The sequence below is a fragment of the Lytechinus pictus genome, chromosome 7 (genome assembly GCF_037042905.1).
Source record: "Lytechinus pictus isolate F3 Inbred chromosome 7, Lp3.0, whole genome shotgun sequence".
Taxonomy (NCBI): Eukaryota; Metazoa; Echinodermata; class Echinoidea; order Temnopleuroida; family Toxopneustidae; genus Lytechinus; species Lytechinus pictus.
Genome location: NC_087251.1, coordinates 22715564 through 22738525, shown reverse-complemented (window position 1 = coordinate 22738525; position 22962 = coordinate 22715564). Strand labels below are relative to the sequence as shown.

Below are 22962 nucleotides of genomic sequence, written 5' to 3'. Positions count from 1 at the left end.
CATGATCTCACAGCACTTTACTCTTGAGTTTGAAATGGTTTGGGTTGGGTGTCTCTATTAACCTCCTAGCTAATGTACCATGTGAAGTCCTGTTGGTTAGGATGACACTATTCTTAGCATTACTACTCCATTGAATGAATAACTCTCTTGAATAGCCACAAAAAAACCTTATACTTACCCTGAGTTTGAGTTGATTTGGGTTGGGTGTTTCGATTAACCTCCTAGCTAATGTACCATGTGATGTCCTATTGGTTAGGATGACACTATTCTTAGCATTACTACTCCATTGAGTGAATAAATCTTTTGAATAGCCACAAAAAAACCTTATACTTACCCTGAGTTTGAGTTGATTTGGGTTGGGTGTTTCGATTAACCTCCTAGCTAGTGTACCATGTGATGTCCTATTGGTTAGGATGACACTATTCTTAGCATTACTACTCCATTGAGTGAATAACTCTCTTGAATAGCCACACTCTAAATCTGGAACGCTGGCTAACACAACCTGAATGGGATTACAAACAAGTGCAAATTTACATTAAACATCTGGGGTATCATACGTGTAGTGCTTCTGTATGAATATTTTTTTTTCATTTCAACAAAAATATTGGATACATTTCATTTCAATTAAGTATTAAGCGATCATTTTTCTCTGAATATACTTGGTTTTCAGGAAGAACAGGTTGCAATGTAATAAAAACAAGGACAAAAAATGGGTCTTATTAAAACTGAAAAAAAATTCTGAGTTCGCTACATGGAATGTTATAGTGCATAGAATAGAAATACTCTTTCAAAAATACTAAAAATTGGGTTTATTTCCGATTCGTTTAATGCCAATTCGTCCGATTGCCAACTTGTCTAATATCATTTGGTCTACCATCAGTTCGTCCACTCACCACATGGTCCACTTTCATTTAGTCTAATGCCATTTTGTCTAATAACCAGTTGGCCCAATAGCCATTTAGTCCATTTACCATTTGGTCTAATTGGACTAAAGTGTTAATTGTGCAAAATGAATAAAAAATGAAATGGACATTAGACCAATTGGTTATGTGACGAAATGGTGATTAGACAAAGTGATGATTGGACCAGATGATTATTGGACCAAATGGTTATTACACGAAATGTTGATGGACGGAATGGCATTAGTAGACCATGTGGTGAGTGGACGAGTTGGCAGTACACGAATTGGCAATTTACCTAACAATTGATATTTGACCATTGTGATCACAACCACCCTTGATGTCTTCAACTGAAAATCGCACAATGCTACTTTTTGAGGGTTTTGCCATGTCTGGTCACAATTTCAACTTGCTTAGTATATAAAAGGTTGATGATTTTTTTTTACATGAATTCAGACGAAAAGAGTTGAACACACTACATCATCAAATGAAATGGTGGGTTCAATAACTTCACCCTTAAATTTTATGAATCAAGCAACTGCTTACACCACTCCAAAATTGGCTTTACATATTATATCCCATGACATTCAATAAACAGCACTTCTCTCACCTTAGGGTCAGGAACTTTGGCCAATTCCTTGAGGTTGTGACAAAGCTTCAGATGCTTGAACTGGAAGGGATTATTTCTTCTGTCTTCAAATGCTCTCATTACCTTATCACTCATCCATTCAACCTTAGATGTAGAAAGGTAATCAATATGAGATTTTCTCATATGCGTTTTATAAAAAGCAGAGCATAAAGGACAAAATATGACAAAAATAAATAAACCTGTGACATTGTATATGAAAAAATATCTTGGTTTCATCTTAACCTACTTGTGTAAAGTAACAACACATGAATCATTTGAAATACAAAGGATAAAATTACAATGGGGCAATTCCATAAAATAACCCTTTTTTGGACATCCAACCCCCATTTTTCTCAATTCCTATGTCACAGTAACTACCTAATAAAGTCATGATCATCTGATAGCATTAAAGACTGTCATAGGAATCAGAAATCAGAGACAGATAATTTCAGAAAGGTCCCAAATACAGGGGGTCAAATGTGTACATTCTATGGAATTGCCCAATAAAAATTATTGATTTTTTTTTCAAAGTTAGTATTCTCAGCTCTAATGTCAAATGAATTTTCTCATAAAATTAATGAAACACATACTTTATCTATCTATCACTTACCTGTGATTTTGCAAATTCTACAACGTTGTAACTGACATTGTTGAGCATTGCCAATGAGTAGTTTCCTAATCCAGAATCCTGATTCCTCCATAGTTGATCCTGTAATTCATTACCAATGAAATTAGAAATATAAACCACTAAGCATTACTTTTCTTTTATCCCTCACTTATTGATATATCCTGTATCATGGATTCAGTAATATGTCTACAAAATTCCACACAAGTATCAGCAATAAGGAGTGGTAACACATGTAGTTATGCAGAAGAAAAACCAATCCTGTACAAATTACAAAGAAGCAGTTCAAGATTTTTTATTTTTATTTATTATTATTATTATTTATTTATTATTTTTGTTTGGCGTCACCTGTGCCTGGGAGGCGAAAAGCGAACTGAATCACTATGACCCGCAGGTCTCTCCTCCCGATATAACTGATTGGGGGGAATGCAGGTGGACCACTACACCGGGGTTTCCCCCTACTCTTATACGAATAGTGCAGTGGGTTCTTAACGTGCAAAGGGGGTGACTCTCCTCTACACGGGGCCTCAATTTAACGTCCTATCCGAGGGACGGAGTGTTTTCCATTGTAATATAAACATAGCCTGCATCTATGAAACATGGGAGAGACGTTTACACACAACGCACTGACTTCAGTCATCCGCCTGGGGTGGACTCGAACCCACGATCTTTGGTTCGACGGGCAGACGCGTTACCGACTGAGCCAACACCTTTTGTCAGAGTTTTCGATGTACATTTTCTTTTAAAAAAATCTCCAAACCAAAGCCCTCCAACAACAAAAAATAATTTAGAATTACATTTATATATATATATATATATACATTTTAAAAATTCTTAAGAGCCCTGGGGAGCGTTTCATCAACATTTTCATCCGACAAATTGTCAGGTCTGACAACTTTCCTTGAGAATGATTGGCTGAGAGTCACTGTTACCAGGTAACTGTCAGATAAAACGTCTGACAAGTCCTTTCATGAAATGCTCCCCTGTTCTCTTGTAATATGGCGGGGGGGGGGGGGGACATAAACCATTTAATGTAATGCATGACTTCATGAACAACCAGAGTGACAAAAACAAGCCATAAATTTAGTTTGCACAAAGTTTGACAGTTTCAGTACTTATCTCATTTACATGAAAAATGATCACAAAGTCATAACAATGTTGGGAAAAAGTATTGAAGTATTTCAACATCAGCATGGTTCAGCTCGTCTGTTAAAAAAAAAAGGGGGGACCGAGAAACCCCTTAAGCTTGTCGTATTTCACTCGTTCATAAAGTCATGCATAAATTTAGGTATGGCTTCATGAAACACCGTCACTTACCAAAAGAAGTGAGAGTTCTACAACTCTTCCTGCTGTATCAACTGATATCAGAACATTGCCTTCATTCCTCATTGTATTCAATATAATATCTAAAAAGAACAAATGGTTCAGCAGGTGTTAACATGTACTGTCAAGACTGTGTATCATTGCTGTACATTTATGTAATCTATTTACCTTGGTGAATTCACTGTATACTTCAGGACATCTGTTTTAATGTATACTGACAGAAATGGATTCTCTTGTTCAAGAGCTTCTTATTCTGTTCTGAAAAATATCATTCCTCAATCACCGATCACCATGACAATCATCAATCATATTGTCACATGTTAAACCTTGAGGAAATCTATTAAATTAGATATTTCCCACATTCAATACAATGACTGAAAGTGAAACAACAATTTAACCAGATATTATTAATAATTCATGTTGCATCTACTGATATAATGCTACAGAAACATGCCAACTTTGAATATCACATCATTTTTAAAACCTAAAAATCATTTTTTTTTAAATAAGGTTTTAAATTTCTTACCCATCAGTTTCTCATCCCTGGCCCTTCGCCTTGCCTGAACATACGTCGCATTGAAACAGTCTGTGATGAGGAGACTTGGTCTACTAATACTCTCCAAAACTGCTCCATTAAGATGGCGCTCTTTCTTGTGATTATAGTCAACAGCGTAGATTATCTCCTCCTCTCCATCCTTCACAATCTTCCAGATTGTTCCGCCGATCATGTGACCTCCAGGTAGAGGTGTGATGGTTAAACCATGACCTTTACCTATATATATTAAAAGTCCAGAAAAAAAGTCAAGACAGAGATCGTATTACACTTATTGATATACTACCCAGCATGTAGGAATACACACACACACAGTATCCCAGCCATGGTGTAATTTCCTTCACCAAGAAATATATCCACATTGTGCTGCACTCAACTCAGGTGAGGTGAATGGGTACCCGGTAGGAAGAAATTCCTTGAATGCTTGAGCGCCTAGGCAGCCCAGCTAAAGCCGGGATAATATAATTAGCAGGGCCCACTGAAAGAACAATTTTCAGAACTGAAGTGGCTTCCCTGGGTAAATATAGTATACCTATATTATCATTATTATATTATTATAACCATCTGTAAGTTTGACTAATGAATAAGGATTTGATGAAATCCTGGAGTCCTAGGGACTTGCTCATCTTTGACAAAGATGCTAGACTTGACTTTGATAAACAATCATACCAGACAAAAAAGTCAGTCAAACTGATACTCCACAATTTCAAATACAGGTTTGTTACTTTAAGAATACACATCCATGTTCATTTTTCATTCATGTTAAGATACTGTATATTTGTCAATACCATTCACCAACGACTTAAATTGCAAAAAAAAAAGAATTTCTATTAAACTCATAAGTATCAATTGAGAAGAATTATTCCAAGCTGTAGTCAGGCAGATGAACATAATCACAGCTAAGAGACACCAGAGAGAGAGACATGTCCAAGATATTATGATAGAGAGGTGATAGTCTTACCTTTTAGGCTGATACTTTGAGAGTACTTGAGTTGAATGATCTTATCAAAAGCAGCATCAACATCATCCAGATTAAACAAATCAAACTCTTCATAGTTGTGTTTAGACTGTGAAAATATAATAAATAGGGAACAGTGTAGCAATCCAGCATATACTTTTCTTGACATTAAATTGTTTGGTTGACAATCTTATAAATAATAGCTTTTTAAAAATGATAGAACATAATAAAACTCAACTTATTCACATTAAAGAAAATGATCCACATGCTAACCAACCATACAGAGAATCTTCCAGACTGGAATATACAACCACTTTAAATTAAAAAAACCATACTGAGTCAAACTGATTGATGCACTTCTAAGAGATTCATCTTTACCAGAACTACCCATAATTCTTCTGGGACCCAAGTGACAGAGTATAAATTTTTCACGAATGAATCTACGCAATTACATAGGTAATTTCCAATAATTCACAAATGTACAATTACTTTTCAAAACAGCTGGATTGCAATGGAATGACCTTGTACCGGAAATATTATCACTGCAAAGATTTTAAAGCAATTCTGTTTTTCTATTTACTTCAAATGATTTCTAATAAGAGCCTGCGGGAACAAATGTATGTGACAAGAAATTGCTTTTCAACATACCTGATATAAATCATACATAAACATCTGTCCCATCTTGTAGACTGGAATAGTAGCATATATAGGACAGGTCAGATTGCATTTGCCAACCAAGTAGGGCAAGGCTCCAAGATGAAGATTGTCAGGATATGACAATAGAACAGCATCTACCTGATGAATGTGCCTAGACATGGAATAACAGAAAGATCACATATCAAAGGATGACAATGTGAATTAAAGGAGGACCTAATATTACATACATTTAGACTGAATTCAAATGTTAACCCTCAATCTCCCGGGGTATTCTGATTCTTGTCATTCCCCGGGGGGGGGCCATTATGCCCCCCCCTTAAGATCTCAGCCGTGGATTGCGCGATCACAACGAAAATTTGCATGATGGTAGAGAATGACGTAATCTACGCAGTTGCATTGGTAAATTTCACTGAATTCGTATATTTTTATTTTATATGAATTAATTATGCTAATTTATTCATGAAATCATACTTTTTGCTCTGATTCACTACATAAAGCTCCTAGAATGCTATTTTTTGGTGAAAATATTCTTTATAGCATTCCTAACAATTGTGAATGAAAAAAATTCTGGTACCAAGACCAATTTCTTATGTATTTTATTGATTTTTAAATTTCTTATGTATTTCTATGTTTTTTTACTTTTTGTTTTTTATTGTTTTTTCAATGGAAATCGTTCCAGACTTAATTCTAATCATAAACAAGGCAAAATTAATTGAGTTTGATCATTAAAAGTAGAAATAATGATACATTTATGAATTTTGGCCAAATACACAATTTGCATTGGATTTGTACATGAAATCACGTTTATGAGCAATTTTGGGTCTGACATGCACTTACATAATGTTGCGTAATGTCGTAACCGCGTACCCGGGTGTCACAAATTTGGTCTCAAAATTTGCGCGAGACTTGAAAGTAAAAAGTCAGTGAGCGGCGAGGTCAAAAAATTTTGCGCAGCAGATATATCGCAAAAATTGTCGAGGGAGTGGCCATAATGGCCCCCCCCCCCGGGAGAATTAGGGTTAAATTATTATTCATACATTGTACGCGCTATGGTACTTTTTGTTTTTAGCGACTCTAAATATCCATTATTATTATTAAATGAAATACAGAAACAATTTCAACTATTTCCTGAAATTAAGCTTAGGTCCCAATTATTATTTTAACTGAATAAACTTTTATCCACCATCATATTGGACTGTAAAATTCCATACTGTACTATGTCAAATGTAGACATGTTACTTGTTTTTTACATCTATACTCAAGTTCCTGCATATTGATCAGGTAAAAAAGTACTCTGAAAATATAAATGCAAATTTCAAGGTCAAATTAAAATAAAACCTTTGAATGTGATGATAAATAATCCCAAATTGAGCATTTCAATAACCTAGTCTCATCTGCCTTCTATACCTTGTAACGTACACCTCTCACAATACCCAACTATGCTCTTCAGCTAAACAACTTACTTTTTCAGTCCTTCTATATTCTCCATAGTGAAATGTTCATCCCATCCACAATCAAGTAGAAACCTGAACTCATCTACTTGAAGCATGTAGCAGGGTGGAGATTCATCTAAAACCCCAGAAAATGGGATTAGCTTGATGATAGATGTCATCTTGTCGATTTAGTTCATGTATATGATGCTTTGGCTATGATGATGGTGTTTTTTTTTTCAATCCATATCTAGAATAATTGACAAGAAGAGTCATTAAAATCACTTTGAATCTATGAAAACATTATATTCCTTCAAACTTGCATCACCAAAAATATTTTCTCGATCTTTACATAACTAGCTTTCAATCATTACTTCAATCAGAATTTGGTAAGTATTCCTGGCTGTTTTAAGACCTTATTTGCCTGAGAAACATCCATGGTCATGGTTCTTTGGATAAACATTGTTTAATTTAGAGGCTGTCTGGGTTTTTTGTAAACACATGTGACTATAGAGTAATCTGCCCATGATTGATGTTGAGCTTTTCTACTATGTTTTTTGTCCTACACTTTCCTTTCACAAAATGGGATTTGAACCAATGTTTATTAAATATATCTGTATATTTTTGTAATGTTCATTTTCAACTTGTATCATTTCTTACAGGAAAACCCAACCTTGGTTATAAAATGTATTGGAGAGGAGAAAAATAAATAAAACAGACTGGTGTAAGTTTTGAAAGAAATCAGACAAGCAATAAGAAAGTTATGGCTGCTATAAAATTGAGATCCCTATTAAAGACTATACAGTGTATTTCAGAAAAAAGGTAATCCAATTCTAAAGGGCCGGTATTCGAACTATATTTAATTTTGGGGAATTATTCTGCATGGATGTGAAAGAAAAACTCATTAGCTTTCCATTTACACCCCATATGTACCATTTGTGCCACGCATGACCAAATTAATTGATGTTGAAGACAACAGGTACAGATACCACTTTTTCAATTTTTTTGAAAACTTGATGAAAGGGTAGATGCAGATGTAAATACTTTCATCGATGCCTGAGCTGGCAAAAATCTTGATTGGACCTTTTCCTTTCAAAGGAGTGTAAATGGGCAAATGTAATTGCAAATGATTAATGAGCAATCGTACCACAGTCGTTGGACCAAAATTTTTAGAGGCAGAATCGAGGAGTGAACCTGCATCTTTGGTGGATTCAGGACTAGCACTCCTGTGTTTCGTTCGAACATCATTCGAGATTGACCCAAAGAACTCTTTGGACATCAAGTTGTTGCCCTCAACCATGACGTAGAAAGGCCACCAAGATCCCCTTACCTCACGCCCTGTGATTATTTCCTTTGGGGACATTTAAAAAACAAGGTATTTTTAATTCCTCCTCAATATCTTGATGATTTGCAGGGCCGAATTCGACACGAGGTGGATGCTTTTTTGTGCAATGATCCAACAATGGCAAGACGAGCTGTCCAAGATACCCTTAATCCCTCCATGCTACCAGTTTTCTGTATCTGTATCGTTCAGTCAGCAAAATACCAGGGTTGGCACATCACGCTAACTTGAGGAGCACGCTAAGTGTGGGGTGGCTCGAAGTATTAATTGAGGTATAATTTACTTTTGAAGGAGTCCAAAGATAATGAGTTAATTATGTCTGCAGGGAGTTTATTCCAGTCAAGTATGGTTGATACAAAAAAAAGAGTCTTGGAAGGCACTAGCTTTATGCCGGATCTGTTTAAACTTTTTGGGGTTGTGTCTCGTAGATCTTTCATTGAATTGGACATAGTCCTGAATGGGGATTGAGACTAGTCCATTCACCATCTTGAACATCATGCAAAGCCTTCGCTTGGTTCTTCTAGCTTTGAGTGTAGCCCAGCCTTAATCCATTAGGCCCCTGTAACAACACCATCTTCTCTTGTGTAGTTGTTAGTGCAGAATCTCGCTGCTTGTCTTTGAATTCGTTCAAGTGAGTTGATGTTTTGCTCAAGTGCCGGGTCCCATGCTGCAGAGGCGTATTCTAGGATGGGCCTTAAGGATTTATATGCAGTGGATTTGACCTCCTTGGTACATCCCCAAAGATTTCTTCTACTAACATTCTGAACCCTCTGTGCCTTGTTAGACATATTTGGTATGTACTGTAGGTTGGTTCCATTTCAGTTTTGTGAGCAAAGGAGAGGAGGAAATGTTGAAAATAGGTGATGGTAAATAAGACATTAACCTTTCAATCACCATTTCAGAGGAATGCCTCGACTCTTCATTAAAAAATTACTTCTTTATTTTATTCTATCAAGCACACATTACCAACTTTACCAGAACTTGGAAAAAGTGGTAGGCCTACCTGCACCTGCTGTCTTCAACATCAACTAATTTGGTCATGCATGACACAGATGGTACAAATGGGGTATCACTATCAGTGGAAAGCTTATGAGTTTCTCTTTCATACCCATGCAGAATAATTTCACAAAAATACATATGATCCGAATAACGGCCCTCTAGATTTGGATTACCTTTTTTCTAAACGCACTGTATAGACTATATTATAGATTGTAAATTGCTAACTGGGTAAGTAAATGATTACACGATGTATCTTCGATGATGTTACAAAATGCCGTATTGAAGAACAATTTATAGATGAAAATTATTATTTAACAAATAATTTGAATTTTGATTATACAGTGTTATAATAATGAAGCGGTTCAAGGTATGCGCTAGCATGGCCTGGCTAGGACTACGGCTACGTAATGTGTCAATATTTTTTAAATATCATCACAGAGTCCTCACAAGACAAGGCTACATGAGAACAGCATTTAAAAATTCAAAGCCTGACAAAGACAAAGGTGCTGCTGCGCGCGCGCCAATAATAATTAAAGGCCTTATCTCCCAAAAATATTTTAATGTCACACATGATTATTCAAATTACCACAACCATGACAACCATCACAGTTCACACAGTTGCTGGAATACACATGTCGTGTCTGTAAAAACTCAAAAGTCAAAGTCAAACATTCACTCACGTCACTCATTTTCAGACCTAAGTAACGTTAAACGGTTAAGTGCCAAGTGTCTTTGTTGCTGCCCTGATCAGTGTCTCTCTCTCTCTTACACACACACTAAACTTCACAAAAAGCCGGTGATGTAGCTCATATACAATTTGAATGCTATAATCACGAAAATGTGATATCATATATGCATGATACGTGCAAAAAAAATTGCGTGCACAATGAATTAAGGCATTACCAACAACATGACCAGTTGCAGCAGTGGAAAAAAGCTAATTAGGATAAAAACGCCCTTAAGACTAACAGAACGGCAAGTCCAGGGCTACTTACATTTAAATTCTTCAAATTCAGTTTTATTTGACGTAATTTAAAGTTGTTAAAGGCGTTATTTTCAGCGAAATTATATATCGTAATTTCTCAATTCTCCCCACTCGCACGTTTTTCTAGGTATCGTTACCGGTATACCGTTTTTCTACCAATGCAAACACGGTCGCGTCGAGTGATATGGATATGGAAGGCCAATAATATCGTAATTCGTACTGCCCTCAATCGTCCCGTTGTGAGTGAAAAACAGGATTTGAACAGATGGAGTAAAATTAGAAAAAACAAAATACTTAACTAACTTTCATCAAAACCGGACAAGGAATGACAAGGTTGTGACATTCTAAAGCTTTACACCATTGCGGTGAAAATTAGAATTTTCTACGTAATTCTTCATGAATATTCAATGAGCAATTTGATTTCAATTTCAATTTCATTCATTTCAATTAATCTTTGTCGATTTTTCATATTTACTATTAGTGGCGTAACTACGGGGGGCATGGGGGGCACGCCCCCCCCCCCCCTATCGGATGGGAGAAAGGAGAAAGGAAGAGAAATGTAGAGGAAAAGATGATTATGTTATGTTATATTACATAAGAAACATTTTTTCATAACTTTATGAAACATAATTTGTTCAGGGCTTAATTATGTCTTCATTATTCATGGTGCTCGCATATTCTGTTTAACGAGATATATAATCATGTTGTACTAAAACCTTCCGTTTTCAAGTCAATATACATCAAATATATTTCCTCGCACTTCGAGTTATTATTGTTTTATATAGTGACATAAGCTTCTTTTTCATGACTACTTAAAGTGATTGCCTCATTTTAAGTTTAATATAAAGCATTTCATGTCCGTGCTTACGTTCGCATTAGTAGATTGGTGAGGATATGTCTGCTTTTCATGAATTCCTCTAAAATCACACTGTAAAAACTGCGGTGTTAAAACTGACACCAGTTGGTGTTAATAGAGGACCACACCGTGAGGTGTTAAAATTACACCCTAGAGATTAAAAATAACACCAAAGCGTGTAAATGTAACAATCAAAGGTGTTGTAATGACACCTATAGGTGTAAAACTAACACCACCAATTCAACACCGGTGTAAAATAACTGGTGTGGTCCTCTATGTACACCGGTTAACATCACAGTTTTTGCTGTGCAGTCCTTAAAATGTCCCTTTTTCTAATATGAATATCATAAATTTTCAGCTCGCGCTCGCATCATTTAGTTAGTGAAAAACGTATGGTCTCAGTCAATTCCTACTAACAAGACTTAGAATGCCCCTCTTCAGGTCTGAATTTCCTTAATTTTCAGCTCGCGTTTCGCGCTCGCAATATTTGATTAGTGAGATGCGTATGATAATCATGATTACAATGACTACAAAAAGTGCGTCATTGTGTAAATGTAATTCTAACAAAATCAGCAAGCGCTTATATTGGCACTCAAATTAGATGACTATGGTGAGATATGATTCCTTTAAAAAATAGTCTTTAAAATATTCCTGTTTGGGGTCAATTTATACAAAAATTTATACAAAAATTTTAGCTCTCGCTTCGCGCTCGCATAATTTGGGTAGTAAAATTCGTATATGGTCTTCGTGAATTCTTACAAACAATGCTCCTCTTCAGGTCTGAATTTCCTAAATTTTCAGCTCGCGCTTCGCACTCGCATTATTTGATCAGTGAGATATCCGTTTAACGCCACTGTCCTTAAAATGTCTCTATAACATGTATTAGGTCAGTATACCTGGCAACTGAGCGCGCTTCGCGCGCTCACTAAGTGACTAAAAATGTTTGCTGGTGCCCCCCATGCCGTGACCCAAGGTACGCCACTGTTTACTATGATGCAGTTAGCACAACATAATCTCGTATCATTACAATGAGGAGGAGGAGGTGGCCAAAGCAGTGGCTTGTATGTGTAGGCATGCAGGTCGGGTCGTAGGCCCTGGGGGAGGTACGCTAGGTACGCTAGTGTATATAGGCCTATAATACTTTGTTAAAAATGTTTATAATGTGAGCAAAACTCATTTCCATGTGGACAATAAAATGAAATAGAAATGAATGATTCAATTCAATTTTAATTTATCAACATGTATTATGTTCATGTTTCACTTTATATATTCAATGCCATTCCGTCCATCAACATTTCGTATAATAACCATTTTGGTCCAATAGCCATTTCGATCCAATCATTCATCTAATCACCAGTTCGTCTATGAACATTTCGTCTCATAACCAGTTGTTCTTATACCTGTTTCATTTTCATTCACTTTGCCCAATGAATTAACACTGAGTCAAATATATGGATATGGACGAATGGCAATTGGACCAATCCCTGGGGGGGGGGGGAACTCAGTATATAATGCATAGTGGGTATGTGCCGCGGAGGGAACCTCCATTTTTACACTCCAATTTCCATTCCAAGGCATAGCATTTTTGTCTTATTGAGAAAAAGAACAAAGAAAGCCGCTCCAAAGCATAGCATTTTCTTCTTATCGAGAAAAAAAAAAGAAATCCGCTCCAAAGCTTCGCACATTTTCCGTTACCCCCCCCGGGGGGGGGGGGCACTTACATTGACGGATACCAAGCGCGACCCATTTACATTGACGAGTGGATACCATGCGCGACCAAAAAAACACGTAAAAAGGATGTATTTTTCAAGATAGGGCACGTTACTTACGTAACGTAATAAGGATGTCAAAAACACTAAAATAATGAAAAAAGGCCTATTTTTGCTAGGATCGCTACGTGTATATTTGTGAGGGTATAAAAAATTAAGACTAAAATGTTTAATAAAGGATGTACCTTTTTCCCCAAGAGTCAACACTACGTGTTTAGAGTATGATTTTCGCGAGGTGTGCATGGGAGGTGGGGCTGTACTTAAAGGGATGGTCCGGGCTGAAAATATTCATATTTTAATACATAGAGCAGAATTCACTGAGCAAAATGCCGAAAATTTCATCAAAATCGGATAACAAATGATGAAGTTATTGAAGTTTAAAGTTTAGCAATATTTTGTGAAAACGGTCGTCATGAATATTCATTAGGTGGGCTGATGATGTCACATCTCCACTTTCCGTTTTCTTATGTTATTACATAAAATCATAATTTTTTCATTATTTCATACTTGTGTGAATAATATGTCTCCCTTATAATGAAATAAGTTGCAGCAATAAATATCTAATGCACTAAATCAGTTTTCAATCCAATTATTTTAGTTCTTGGAGGAAAAAAATTGAATAAACCTAATTTCATATAACAAAATACAAAAGAACAAGTGGAGATGTGACATCATCAGCCCACCTCATGAATATTCATGACGACTGTTTCCACAAAATATTGCTAAACTTTAAAATTCAATAACTTTATTTGTTATCCGATTTTGATGAAATTTTCGGCATTTTGCTCAGTGAATTCTGCTCTATTTACTGAGCTATACATACTTTCAGCCCGGACCATCCCTTTAACCAATGATAGGTAAAGGTAAAACCGACGAACGACGTCCGTGACATAACAATTGAAATATCGTTGTACTTGTTTAGGGGTTCAATTCAGGGAAGACTTCCCTATAGTATCGTTTTGTTTCCAATACTTGTTAAGGGTAGGGTTTCACACGCCAATACTTGTTGAGGGGTGCATTTTCAGAATATGGAAAATACGTGCTTAGGGTGCTTTTCGAGACCCCATGGTCGCGCATGGTATCCACTCGTCAATGGATGTGTCCCCCCCCCCCCCGGGCGCGACCAAAAAAACACGTAAAAGGATGTCTTTTTCAGGGTTTCAAGATAGGGCGCGTTACGTACGTAACGTAATAAGGGTGTCAAAAACACTAAAATAGTGAAAAAGGGTATCTATTTTGCTAGGAAAACTACGCGTTTAGGGTCAAATTCGCGAGGGTATAAAAAATCAAGACTAAAATGTCATATAAAGGATGTACTTTTTGCCCCAGGAGTACGATTTGCGCGAGTTTGGCTGTACTAAACCCATAGCAATGATGTAGGTAAAGGTAAAACCGACGACCGACGTCCGTGACATAACATTGAAATATCGCTGTACTTGTTTAGGGGTTCAATTCAGGGAATACTTGCCAATAGCATCGTTTTGTTTCCAATATTTGTTAAGGGTAGGGTTTCACACGTCAATACTTGTTAAGGGGTGCATTTTCAGAATATAGAAAATAAACGTGTTCATTAGGGTGCTTTTTGAGATCTCATGGTCGCGCATGGTATCCACTCGTGGATGGAAGTGCCCCCCCCCCCCCCGGGTCCGTTACACTGTTCCGGCCGCTACAATGAGCCACAATTTTGGTAGCCTCTTGTCGAGGCCCTGTCGGCGAACAGTGTGAACATTCCGAGCGAACATTGCGAAGCAAGGGAGAGAGCGAAGCAGAGCGCCGCGAAACAGGGCCTCTTGACATCTGACCCGAATTTCACCGACTTTCTTTTCTTATTTTATTGTTTTTACCAATACATGAATATACCGACCAAAAACTGGTCGGTGAAAATCATCCAATGAGAGCGCGGGCTGCTATGACGTCATATTGAATATTCATGAGCTCATCTTGAATGGCGACCCGTGGATTCTTGGCGAAGAGTGACCGCCAGTATTAATAAAATAAAAGATAATTTACCAGACGGAGTATTGAGTGGGAGTGTGTGCTTTATTAACAACACGGCCAAGAGGCCGGATAAACGGATATCCGCGCGCTGTACAATGTAGCGACAATGCATTCATAATCAACACCTTGGCGTGACTCATTTTTCCTTCATATTTTCTTCTCCCTCATTATCTAAACTATCCAACCAATAGTAACAAGAACAACTCTACTAAATCTAACATAACACAATTCTATGTATCACCAACTAACATATCTAAGATTGTTAAGCAGATCTCATTTTGTTTTACTTCCTCTTTACAGCATAAAATATTAAATTGCCTTTCAACACTTTAAATCATCTACAAACTAAAAACCAGTCAAATGTCTTTCAACATACAAATCATTACTACTTGCATATAACTTGCATATAAAAAGATCCCATTAAACTTCAGCAATCATCCAAAAATACACATTACAAATCCTCATTATTAAGCAGCTTTAAAAGACACATATACATCATTTGACATTTTATCTTAATCTCCTTAATATCCATTCAAAAATGGTGAATGAGGCAAGTCTGCTAAAATAATAAAACACAGCAATAAAATACAATGACACTCTAAAAAGATAAATGAAGCCATACTAAACTCCAATCAAATTCTTATCCATAAAGAGCAAGAAACTTTCAAATAATAAAATTGCCTGCATACATAATAAATCCTGCCTATCAATTGACATAACATATATACATAAATGCACTGTTAAAGTCAAATACAAACAATATCCCACCATCAAAGGAGGATACAATTTATTCAAAATGCCTATACCAGATTGATAATAAAACAACAATAACAGATACATGACAGGTATGATGATATGATATGCATCAATAAACAAATCTAAACATTAATGTGAGGCAAAATAGCAAACCAAAACATGAGGATTATATTTGTACCAATGATTGCTTGTCAATAAACTATCAAAACACTACTCCATAATTAAACTGTATGCTGGTGTAAACAGTACAAACAATACATTAAATCAAACATGAGTTCTGCTACCTCTCATTTAGCATCAGCTGTCATTTACAATCTACCTCTTCACTCTATCTCTTTATCCCAACTTCACTTCATATTGGTAGGAAACATAACAACCTGCATCATGGTACATTCTTGCACCTTACACTCTACCTCTTCACTCTATCTCTTCATCCCACCTTCACTTCATAGGAACACATAACAACCTGCATCATGGTACATCCTTACACCTTACCCTCATTCATGAAACAACCATGTCAGTCACTCCAGTCAAGTAATACTCAGCACATTGTCTACCTCCAATGTAATAAACAAGTGAGCAAATATCAAATACACTAACTCACACATCAACAATCAATGAAAAAGTCACATCCTAAACTCAGCGATTATCCAAAACATAAATCAACAGTTAACTCTAATTACAGTGTCTAAATACACGTTAAAAAAGGGGGGAAAATGAGAAAGTACATTAAATATAATAAAAAACAATTAAGCCAGATTGACGAAAAAAAAAAAATACACAACATCAGGATAAACAGCAGTTTAATGGAGTACAACCTAAAAAATGTACATGCAAAAAGTCAACACATACAACATGTAAGGTCCAGTCCTAATAAGCACAAATCATATGATATGGGGTAGATGGGGGGTCTAAAGGGACGACTAGCAATGGGGCAGGGGAATGAAAGTCCAGGGCTTTTCGTACGAGAGGGGAAAATTCTGGAGGGTGGTCATGGGCTGTGGTAAACAGGCAAGGCTGGCTCGGGTAGTCATCAACCGCTGCTGGGATATCGGGGGTGATACCTGACTGAAAGATATAGGATGCCGTATGTGGACTGGAACCTGTGGGTTGGGAAAGATTAGGAATTATGGGCGGGCTACTGTCTTTGTGAGACAGGGGCAGAGGCACCTTACTAAAACATTCAGGGATGTCAGGAGAGATGGGTGTGGGACTACTCAGCTGAGGAATGGCAAATGGAGTAGGGGCCGGTAACATAAGTATGCCGTCATCAGCTTGGGGCCCTGGAGGGTCAGTGAAACTGCAGGCCGTCAGTTGAGGATGGTCAGTAGGGCTGGCTGTCATCTGAAGGTCAGTGTCAAGGGAACCATGGGCTCTCGAGGTAGGTGAACCGTGATCATGGACACCACGGGCCACTGTCTCCGAGGAACCGTGATCATGGGCACCACGGCCTACTGTCTCTGAGGAACCGTGATCATGGGCACCAAGGGCTGTCTCTGAGGAACCGTGATCATAGGCATCACGGGCTACTGTCACTGAAGAACTGTGACCATGGGCACCACGGGTGACTGTCTCTGGTGAGCTGTGATCATGGGCAACATGGGCTACTGTCACTGATGAAGAATTGTCATTATGGGTACCACAGGCTAAAGATGGAGGACGGTGATCAAGTGCTCTTTGCTCTACTGAAGGACCACGGTCACGGGCACCATGGGCTAGTGACGGAGAGTCGTGTCCATCGGCGCAACAGGCTACCTTCTTTGGGGTGGAATCAAAGGTGACATGATTTGGCAACTCTGAGTCAAGGACTGTATCGCCGGTTACTTTCATAGGGATGACTTCTGCAGAATCTGGTGGGTAGCGACAAGGGTGGTTATCAGTCATCTCTATGGTACGAACAATGGCCGGAGGAAGATTTCTTAGGCTATCAGTGTGTGGTTGGTCATGTGACTGGAAGTATCGTGTACCGATATAAGGATCATTGTACGAGGATTGTGATGTGTCATGTTTGTGGGGTGTCGTGTGTGAATGACCAGGTGAGTGTGGAGATGTCAAGATGTTCGACTCCAACTCAACCACGAAATCGTCACCGAGCGAAACGAACGAGCGCTGTTTGTTGAGTGGATCCGAATCGGTTAAGTTTGACTGATCAGCTGCTGGATCATGCAAGCACGGCGAAACGATCGAATGAGGCAAGCATGACTTATCATCTAACGAATCGGGCAAGCGCAGCGAAACGTGAGAATCGGACATGAGCAGCGAAACGATAGAATCGGGCTTGTGCAACAAGCAGGCCGAAACGGGCGAGTGCAAATCATCGAGCTCAGGCAACTGCACTTCTTCGTAGGTCAAACCAGAACCTGACAGATGAGAATGAGCCTTCGAGACAGGCATACGAAACTTGTCGGATGTATCAGGCACAATATCAGAAGTAGGCCTATGCACAACAACATCATTCACTAGAGGAGTAATGTGAACAACTTCACTGAGATTCCTGTTCGGTCGGTTTTGACTAACCCCACTTGACTCTACACAATTGGCGGAACATTCAGACTCGGAGGACTGGACATCCTTAGACACAACACTCAGATTCAGCCGACTCTCATCTGAGTAGACACCAAGATCTTGTTCACAATTCCCTGGGACTATAGCAATGGGGTCTGGCCTAGACACCACATGCATAGGATCAACATCATCATGAGTAGACTGATCTAGATCTACACGAGTATTCTTGCATACTAAAGATTTGTCACTCATGACACCACTTGGTTTACTATGATAGATGAAAACAGAATCATCACTGAATGTGATCAGATGCCTAGCTGGTCTAACGGAGATGTCATTTGCCTCCATAAATGGGGCACCAGCAATAATTCCAGTATTTGTCATGGCATCATCCTCAACAACCAAACCATCAAATTGTAATTCTAGGCCATTACAGAAGAGTGAGAAATAAGTCAGGCCAATGATACCATTCTTGTTTACATATTTAGGTATTATTTCAATGTAATCTTCTTCAATCATCATCTCATCAATCACTATCTCCAATCCCAATGTCTCTGCCATTGATTCGCTGATTAAATTCACCTCACACGCACTCCTTATCTCTACTTCTACTTCTTTCTCTTCATAGTTATAGTCATAACCGCCAACAGCATGGAAATATGGGGATATAACTGAGTTACAAGGATTGGAACACTGCTCCATTCTACTGTTAACCGCCACGCTCTCTCGCGAGGCGGTGCCCTTAGCCGCGGACACGCCCACATGTATCGTCGAGCAACTATTCATACTGTACATGAATATACGTTGAAGGGACTACACACACTCAAAATGCAAAAGAACTCAAACCTATCACCGTTAGGCTAACGGAGCGCCTGGCCCCTTGTTTAGAGTAAGAATTATCGGACTGTTGGTAGGATCACCTTAGGGCCTTAGGTTCAGACCACAAGCTGCCACCACGCCAGTATTAATAAAATAAAAGATAATTTACCAGACGGAGTATTGAGTGGGAGTGTGTGCTTTATTAACAACACGGCCAAGAGGCCGGATAAACGGATATCCGCGCGCTGTACAATGTAGCGACAATGCATTCATAATCAACACCTTGGCGGACGACGAAACATCAAAGAGCATTGAATATGCCTCTAAAATGCTGAATATTGACCGATTTAAGGATTTGCAAGTCGATAAAATTAAATCTGCACTGAAAGGACGAGATGTTTTTGTAAATCTACCCACAGCTAGATATGGAAAAAATGTTATCTTTCATGCGATTCCACTGTGTGTCGATTATCGTTCTCCGCGGTGCAGTGAGGGAATGCTGGAGTAGAGTTGTTTCCCCTTGACTCGAGTCTGACCAGCGGCTGACCAGTATCTCCCGGAAAGTTTCGGGGCGGTGATGAGTCTTTTACGGCCAGTACTAGTAGTAGTAGTAGTAGTAGTACCACTGCTTGTAGCATTTTGCTGGTTATATCCCCTTTAGTGTCCCGCAATTAATTGAATCCCCTGCAGAATAGTGGACTACTATATAGTACTCCGAACCCCGGACGAAACAGCTTTGACATTTCATTGGTTATATCCCCTTTAGTGTCCCGCAATTAATTGAATCCCCTGCAGAATAGTGGACTACTATAGTACTCCGAACCCCGGACGAAACAGCTTTGACATTTCATTGGTTTACTATAGTGACCGGTGATATTACAACTCATGTATATTCATTAGGATGACGTTCCTCATGAATAATTCAGATCAGATGTCAAGAGGCCCTGGCTCGTGCCAGGCCTAATTCGCGAAGCGAATTAGGAAATCCCTCGCTTCGCTCGGGAAGCAGCCGCCAGGGCCTCGACGAGAGGCTACAATTTTTGGTGAAAATCGGCCGCAGAGCGCTGTCCGTCGTGTCCGATCATGGCCGGTATTCACTAGCCTCTTGTCGAGGCCCTGGCGGCTGCTTCCCGAGCGAAGCGAGGGCTTTCCTAATTCGCGAAGCGAATTAGGCCTGGCGCGAGCCAGGGGCCCGTTTCTCAACACCGTCATAAGTCTAAGATCTTGACTAAATCGGAGATAGTGAGCTACTTGTCCGCTAACCGTTTCACGAAGCCCTCTTTACCAAGATCGGGTACAACAACCTCACTAAATATTTATGACACCTCCGAACCTGTCATAACTTCTTTCTCAATGACGTAGTGGCATCACGTGGGTAGACTATGACATGCAAAAGTGCCTAGAAATTTGAAAATAATAATCTTACGTAATCAATCATAGAGGTTGAAATTACATCACAAAAAAAGTGGGATAATGCATTCAATGATAATTCTAATACAAATAAACTATAAAAACTGTTTGGTAAAACGCCACAAAACCATTCACTTTGAAATAGTACAATGATTTAATCGATAAAGATTCTACCACGTCAGGCCATCCATAACTGGATTCGTATTTGTTGTTTTCAGACCCCTATTAACATTTGGATAAATTCTATCTCTAATTTATGCATATAATTTGTCAAATCGTATGTTTCGGTATCAAATATTTATTTTTGGTTTTGTTAAACTATATTTTGATGATGTTTGTAATCGTAGAAGGGCGTATAATTATCATCATTTTAAAAAGAAAACCGTTATGGTTTACTTTCGTATACTAGTAAAATTTGATGTCACGGGGGTACCCATCTCAACGTCCACATGTGATTTTCTAATCATGAAATAAACTATTCATAATTTAATTTTCTCAGCAATTGAATGCTCCAATCTTCATTGTCTAAGTATGTATGATGCATAATTTACTTGTGCTATTATTTTGAAAAGATGTATTCCCCAATTTATCACAATATTTGCAATTTTGTCATAATTTTTCTTTTTGAAAATTATGCTATTTTGTGACTAAGGCTACGTCTCGTCTGCTCTTTTTACCAATAGTATCGATATCAAGGTATTCTAGTTAGGAAGCCTTTCGTGAAACAGGTATAGTAAGATTGGAACTAACTCCGTGGTTGGTGGATAAAGATATGACTAACTTGTCCAGGTGTTGAGAAACGGGCCCCGGGGCGCGAAATTATTTTTCCCACCGAGTTCTGGACCAACATATGAATATTCATGAATTGCGTCTTCGGATTAAGAGTACGCATGCGCGTGGACTTTGCCTCGACCAGTGCCGGTCGTAAGCATTCACGTTTAGTTGCTCAGAATGAATTAGCATCGTCAAATTACCGGTTACATAGGCCTCACAGGCTTAGATCTATATATATAGCAACGTATTTGTTTTTGTGTCAATATGGTTTCAAGAAATAATAATTAATAAGAAAAATAATAATGGTATAATTAATAATTATTAATATTATCAGTAAGTATTAATGATTGATTAACTGCTTAAAAAAATAATTAAGATTTACCCTCTCCTAACTAAGGGTATGTGGTGCGCCCTGTTTCTTTTATAACCTTTTGAATATAACTTTATTATTTTGTTAGTATTCTTTATTCTGTTTTTTAAGGTATAATAAGTGTAGAAGATACAAGAAATGAGAATTAAAATATAAAAGTGGTTGTAAGCAGAAAAAATATGAAAACTGACAAGAGTCCTAAAAATGATTCATTTTCAGTTTAAGCATTTGAAAATTTTAGCTTGCGCTTTGTGCTCTCTTGTCCCCCCCCCCCTAAATAAAAATTCCCTGTAGGATTTTTTTTTTCAAATGAAATATGCCCTTTTTTTAAAGGAAATATACCTTATTTAATAATAAAACATAATACATTTTAGGTTCGAAAATCACAGATTTTGAATCGTGCTTGCATCAATTATTGTTTAGTACATGCAGTACTAATCCTGCTCATGGTTACAAAAATGTATAAAATGTTGCTTTATGGTTGGAATATCACAAATTTTTGGCTTGCTTCCTGCACTCGCATCAATTATTGTACTCGTTCTCTTTCCGTTCACAAAAAAAATGCTGAGAATGTCCAGTTTTCAGGTTGGAATATCACAAATTTTTGAGCTCGCGTTTTGCGCTCGCATTATTTTTATTGGTGAGTATGTATCCTATTTAAAATGCAGTAATTAACTGCTTCCTTTACTGGTCAGTATATCAAAAAAATTTAGCTAGCGTAAAGTTATTTTTTAGTTAGATAGACATCTTTTTCATGATTACAAAACCAGCTCAGAATATTTAATTTCCATGTCTTATTACACGACATGTCAAGAAGTTTTAGCTGGTGGTTTGCGCTGGCAACATTGCGCAAGGATGCTTAGCCCCATAATTGACCATAAATCAAGTTTTACAACTTCAGAATTGATTTTTTTTTCAAAACCGCTTGCTCGCAAGGCTTTGTCACTGAGAAGCAAAACCTAAATCAAAATATATATCTCATAATTAAAAATCATTTTAGAAAGCCTTTGTTCAACTTAATTTCTACAAAACACACAATTACTTCACGCAGTTCATAATCTCATTTTGAAAATACATGTAATCGCCTAGAAAAATTATGGATTATGTGTACACAGGTAACTATAATTATTTTAATATATCTCCATCATGAAATTATTTTTGTTTTAAATGTGCAAAGGTTAATTTTTTTCTTGCTCAGTCCCCTCGCTCACATACATTTTACTATGTGTGTTGTCTGCCGCCTAAGTATTGTTAGTTCATTGTTCTGTATATCGTAAATTTGAAATGCCTTGGCCGTGAGGTTTTC

At 37.7% G+C, this 22962-nt stretch overlaps 1 protein-coding gene across 4 annotated transcripts in view; it reads right to left on the bottom strand.

The window, feature by feature from the left end:
• Positions 1 to 15086, bottom strand: part of LOC129264741 (cleavage and polyadenylation specificity factor subunit 2-like) — a 29864-nt gene extending 14778 nt beyond the window's left edge. Inside the window, exons 1-9 of one of the 4 annotated variants that reach the window (XM_064102230.1) lie at positions 15035 to 15086; positions 7107 to 7323; positions 5635 to 5794; positions 4990 to 5095; positions 4002 to 4247; positions 3470 to 3558; positions 2138 to 2236; positions 1510 to 1632; positions 335 to 502 (exon numbers count right to left, since the gene is read on the bottom strand). In XM_064102230.1, coding sequence (XP_063958300.1) covers positions 335 to 502; positions 1510 to 1632; positions 2138 to 2236; positions 3470 to 3558; positions 4002 to 4247; positions 4990 to 5095; positions 5635 to 5794; positions 7107 to 7255 — 1140 coding nt within the window. In that variant the 5' untranslated portion in view covers positions 7256 to 7323; positions 15035 to 15086. Of the gene's footprint in view, positions 1 to 178; positions 503 to 1509; positions 1633 to 2137; positions 2237 to 3469; positions 3559 to 4001; positions 4248 to 4989; positions 5096 to 5634; positions 5795 to 7106; positions 7324 to 10409; positions 10624 to 15034 lie in introns of those variants that run through there. The other 3 variants (XM_064102228.1, XM_064102229.1, XM_054902679.2) reach the window with 3 other exon arrangements.
• Positions 15087 to 22962: the final 7876 nt, after the last annotated feature.